The sequence below is a fragment of the Sminthopsis crassicaudata genome, chromosome 5, assembly GCF_048593235.1.
Source record: "Sminthopsis crassicaudata isolate SCR6 chromosome 5, ASM4859323v1, whole genome shotgun sequence".
Classification (NCBI taxonomy): domain Eukaryota; kingdom Metazoa; phylum Chordata; class Mammalia; order Dasyuromorphia; family Dasyuridae; genus Sminthopsis; species Sminthopsis crassicaudata.
The window spans coordinates 219,913,431-219,918,991 of record NC_133621.1 but is presented as its reverse complement, the minus strand read 5'-3'; the positions used below and the strand labels follow the sequence as shown (position 1 = coordinate 219,918,991).

General features: G+C 37.9%; 1 protein-coding gene across 1 annotated transcript; it reads left to right on the top strand.

Moving 5' to 3' along the window:
- Positions 1-2,706: 2,706 nt before the first annotated feature.
- LOC141542756 (olfactory receptor 2AP1-like) lies at positions 2,707-3,636 on the top strand. Its single transcript, XM_074267340.1, has one exon. The coding sequence runs from the start codon at positions 2,707-2,709 to the stop codon at positions 3,634-3,636; it is 930 nt and encodes a 309-aa protein (XP_074123441.1).
- The last annotated feature ends 1,925 nt before the right edge of the window (positions 3,637-5,561 follow it).

The following is a 5,561-nucleotide window of genomic DNA, read 5'->3' as shown; positions in this document are numbered from 1 at the left end:
ACTTTTAAATGAAAAATCTAACAAGACTTTTAAGCATATCTTAAATATTTTCATCTCAAAGGATATTTGGTACTGTATAAATTGAGTTTAAAGTGATACAATGTAATGAAGAACTAAAGCTCAGGAACTGTCTTAGAAGCCAAGGGAAGAAATAGTTTTAAGTAAAGCCACTACCTGGGTCTAGACTACATGTAAAATGAAGGACTGAATTAGACTATCTCTGAGGTCCTTTCCAGCTTTAGATCTATGACCAAATGAAGCTTATGCATCTAAGGGACTTTTTAAAGCCATTGGATTTGTCCATTAAGATGTTATTGAAGAACTTGAAGGATGGAGTTTTTTATTGACTCATAGGGAATGGAAGCCTCTTCAGTGTGAGGTATATGGCAGTAAAAGAAAAAAGATAAATAAATGTGCTATAGGGTGAAGCAAAGATAGATAATAGATTGTTTTTTCTCATTATACTCAAGATTTGTGTAAAGATTGGAATACATTGTCAGAGATATAGACAAGAGCATTCCTGATCAGATAGAGTCTGGGATAGATGACTTCTGAAGTTCTTTCCAAATCCGAGATTCTTTTGATCACGAATATTTGAAAGCAAAACGAAAGGAATCAGCTGGACAGAAGGAAGTTATATGAAATCCCTAAGGATGTGAAAACTCCCAAGAATTAGAAAGGAATAGTTCCTCTGAGACTGAAGAAAAGGCTTAAAGAATTGTTATATAAAAAGATGTATAATGAAGTGAAAAACAGGTGAGGAAACTCATGATATTGGCCTTTTATACCCTCACTAAAATATGAAATAAAATCATCTGCTGAAAACAGATTCAGAGTGGAATTGGGGAGAAGAGAGAATGGTTTTCAACAATCATAGTGAGTGTGAAATAAAAAACAAATATTCTTTTAGTCCAAATCTGTAACTTATCATGTAGGGAACTCCCTGGTAAGGAAATCCCTACTCCCATTAAGATTAATAGTTTATCTAAAATATGTGACATTAAAGAGTTGTCTGGAACACTGAGAAATTAGATAACTTAACTAGAGTCAGGCAACCACTTTGTTATAGAAGCAGGAGCTGAACTCATATTATTCTGACTTGAAAAAAAGTTTGCTATGGTCATACCACATCTGGAGGTTTGCATTCAATACTTGTCACCATATTTTTAAGAAGCACATAGGTAAATTGGAACACCACAGCATGACCAAGATAGAACTAGAGACCAGGCTCTGTAAAGAATAGTTTCATAGAATAGCAAATGTTAAACTTGAAGAAGAAAGCCATGTGTATATAATAGTTGCCTTCATATATTTGAAGTTTGGTGACAGAGAATGAATTAGCTTTGTTTTGTTTGATATCAGAGGGCAGAAGAAAGAGTAAAGGGTAGAAGCCATAACCAAAGCAAATCTCAGCTCAATGTAAATGTCATTATTTCTACATTGATATTCTAGGTGAAATGCACAATCTAATTATTGGAGGTTGTAGGAGAGAAAATGGTAGGAAAGTTGTTATTGTATATATAGACAACTAAATTGAAATGCTGGAATGAGAACATAACCATTTAATAACAAAAAGTCCAGGGTACAACCATGACTGTAGGTAGTTAATATATGTGGGTGAAAATCAGGGGACTTCAGTATGTGAAAGTATGAAGTTTAGGAAGCATATTTGGATAATCATTATGGGTATCTCCAGGAATCTGAGCATAAAGAAAAACAAAAACTAAGTGGCAAAATTATCCAGGAAGATGGAAGTGAGTGGAACAAAATTAACTTTAAGAAGATGATAATCAAGAAGCATATGATGTTAAATTGATGAATTTTTCCTACCCAGATATGCAATATCAAGATGATTGCCCAATCAATTAGTTCAGAGAAAGCTCAACAGGACAAGATATAAAGCTCTGAGCCGGAGGTATGAAGAAAGTCAAACCTTTCTGTCAGGCATGTAAGAGTTTGGTGAAGACAGATTAGTAGCAGCAACAGCAACAGAAGTAGTAGCAGCTGCTTAGTGCTTTCAGACTTACGAAACACTACATATATTATCCAATGTGATGTTACTCTGTGAAGTAGATCCTATAATTTTCCCCATTTTACAAATGAAGAAACTGAAACTAAAAAATATAAGTAACCTAACCAGAGCTATCAAATAGTAATACAGGAAGTCAACTCAAGATCTTCCTCACTCAAAGCCCAAAACTCTGCCTATCATGTCACAAGCTGCCCCAGAATCACAGTGCAGTGATGGGATTAAAAATGAAAAGAACAGGATATCTAGGTGGTACAGTGGATAGAGTCCTGTAGTCAGAGGAACCTGGATTCAAATCTGACCTCACGACACTAGCTACACAACCCTGGACAATTCACTTAACTCCAAATGCCTCCAAAAGAAAAGAAAAAAAGAGGGAACAAATGATAACTATGTAAAATAAAGGCAAAAAATCAGTAGTCACTCTGGGAAAAGGGGCTGAGAGAGGGATAGCATGGAAAAGTCTTATGGACAAGCTGTCTTGTACAAAGCATGTTTCATAAGGGAAATGGAATATTCCAGGAACTGCCTATTAGCCTACTGGGCAGAGGAAATACAAATGAGATGACTCTGATAGCTCACCTGATTTTTCTCTCCCAGTCTGACTTTTTCTCCTCCTCTCCAATCTATTCCACTTATTACTTTCTTTTTCACCCTTAGATCCAACAAGGGCAGCAATGAAAAATCTCACCACACTGACTGAGTTTATCCTTCTGGGACTGACAGATGCCCCTGAATTCCAAGTTGCAATATTCTTCTTCCTCTTTTTCACCTATATGTTCAGCATCTTTGGCAATCTGACCATCATCACTCTTACCTTGTTGGACTCCCATCTTCAAACCCCCATGTATTTCTTCCTTCGAAATTTCTCCTTCTTAGAAATTTCATTCACATCTGTTTTTACTCCCAGACTCTTGTTCAGCCTTATAACAGGAAACAAAACTATCAGTTTTGCGGGATGCTTCACTCAGTACTTCTTTGCCATATTTCTGGGAGCTACAGAGTTTTACCTTCTAGCTGCCATGTCCTATGACCGCTATGTGGCCATCTGCAAACCTCTGCATTACACAACCATCATGAACACTAGAGTGTGCAACCAACTTGTGCTGTGCTCTTGGCTGGCTGGGCTCTTAATTATTTTATCACCTATCATCCTGACAAGCCGTCTGGATTTCTGTGCATCCAATGTGCTAAACCATTATTACTGTGACTATGGGCCTCTCCTGCAGATTTCTTGCTCAGACACAACTTTCTTAGAGGTAATTGACTTTATATTAGCACTGTTAACACTTACAATTACCCTTGTACTGGTGATTCTCTCCTACACAAACATCATCCAGACAATTCTTCGGTTTCCCTCTGCCCAACAAAAGAAAAAAGCCTTTTCCACCTGTTCCTCCCACATGATCGTTGTCTCCCTCTCATATGGTAGTTGCATCTTCATGTATGTTAAACCATCAGCAAGGGAAGGTATTTCTTTCAACAAAGGAGTAGCTGTACTTAATACCTCAGTTGCCCCCTTACTTAATCCTTTCATTTATACTCTAAGAAACAAGCAAGTAATACAAGCTTTCAAAGACATGGTCCGAAAAATCATGAGCATTTGATGAGAGACATGACTTAATCTTCGATGGAAAATCTAAATAAAGTATGTAACCTTAATATCTCCTTTCTGAAATTCCATGTTAAACCTTGATCCCAAAGTCTTTCAATTCTATACTCCAAATCTTTTCAAAGTTATCCTTATCAGTAGTGAAGATAGTAGAGGGTGGACAGATCTTTGAGCTCTTCCTGGCTTCTCTCAGAATCAGAACTAGATGAAGCCCCTGAACAGATTTTAGAGTATCAAAACTCACAAATATTTGGATTATAACAAATTTCCAGCAAAAGATATTTTGGAAGAACTTCAGGAAAGGTCTGTCTCAATTGGGCAGTAGGGGAGGCAGACCAGCCCATGCACAGCACAGGGAAGCCCAGGGCAAAGAATCCTCTGCAAATTGGGGGAATCTACTAGAAGTCAAAATACAGCAGTGTTGACTATTTTGTCCTGGTTCAAAAGCCAGTGGATAAGCAAACTAGGTGTGAGACCTCCAACACAATTATAGAAGGCAAATAGTGAGTCCTTGAACTCCAGCATAACAAACGGGATTTGGTCGTGCTCACTCTGCATGGGAAGGAAGCCAGCCAGCCCTAGGGCAGTGTGAAACTTCCATAGTCTAAAAAGGAAGCTTGGAACAATATTGACCAGTCCCTTAACAAAGTATCTCCATTTTATAAAAGAAGAAACTGAGGTTAAAGAAAAATAATGTAACTATGATCACACAGCTCATAGAAAAATTTCATATTCAGAACTTCTGACCCCAAGACCCAGGCTCTTTCCATTCTACTATTTTCCAGAATCAGTACCCAAACAAGGAAAACCAAAAATCCTTCAAAATATGACAAGAAACAAATGAAATATTGGAAGTAATGGTTAAATATAAAATAAGTGGAGATGCTTGAAAAGACATTCAAAATAATAAAATGGTCTTTAAGTAGATTTTCTAAAGCAGAAATTGTTATTATTGTTGTTTTTTAGTTATGTCTTGTTAGGATTTTTACAAGGTACTTATGTACCCAACGTGGGGCGCCAAAATGTAATCTTTTTCTCTAAATTACAATCGTTCTCTTGGAGCAGGTTTCTTGGGGAGCTTCTGGAGGCAGTCTTAGTTTCAGTTCAGTTCAATAATCCCAAAATGCAGTCAGGGATTAAAGTCCAGATCCTTTATTGTGTCCTTCAAAGTCCTGAATCTTTTCCTGGGGCCCAGTTAGCTTTAGTAGAGGCCTGTTTCTCTTCTTGACTTCCGAGAGCTCTTGTCCAAATGTTTCCGAATCCAAAGGTTTGTCCTTCAGCCTCCAGCCTCTCATCCTCCCAATCTTTCCAGCCAGCATAAACTTGGAAGTTGGAATGAATCTTGACTCCTCCCCCAGAGAGTGGGCTTGTGGGTACTCCCTGGGCCTTGTGGGAGCTCCTTAAAGTATGCTCTCTTAAAGATGTGAATCTCATGGAATTCTAGTAAGTATATTACTGAACTAGAAGACTGTTAAGTACCATGCTCATTAGATAATTATTGTCTCTATTCATTCCAGTGACTTAGCACCTTGTAGGAATCCTAACATCACCTTTAAAGTCCCGAATCTTTTCCTGGGCCCAGTTAGCCTTCTTTTGGGGGGTTCTCACCTCCTTGAAAAGTCAGGGAGGTCATGACCACCCTATGTTCTAAATCAAAAGAAAGGGAGAGATGTTAGAATTTTTACAAGGTACTTATGTACTTAGTTCATACCTTTAAAGGAGTTCACTTATTGGTTCACATATTAGACTTCACACCTTTACAGAGATATATAAGGAGGAAAGGAAAAACCTGCTTTTGGACTTTGGGAGATTCAGAACTAGGATTGATTTCCAGGAGCTCCCACAAGCCCACTGTAAACAATCCCACTCTCAGAGGCCGAATCTGATTCATTCCATTTTTGACCTTTGTGCTGGCTGGAG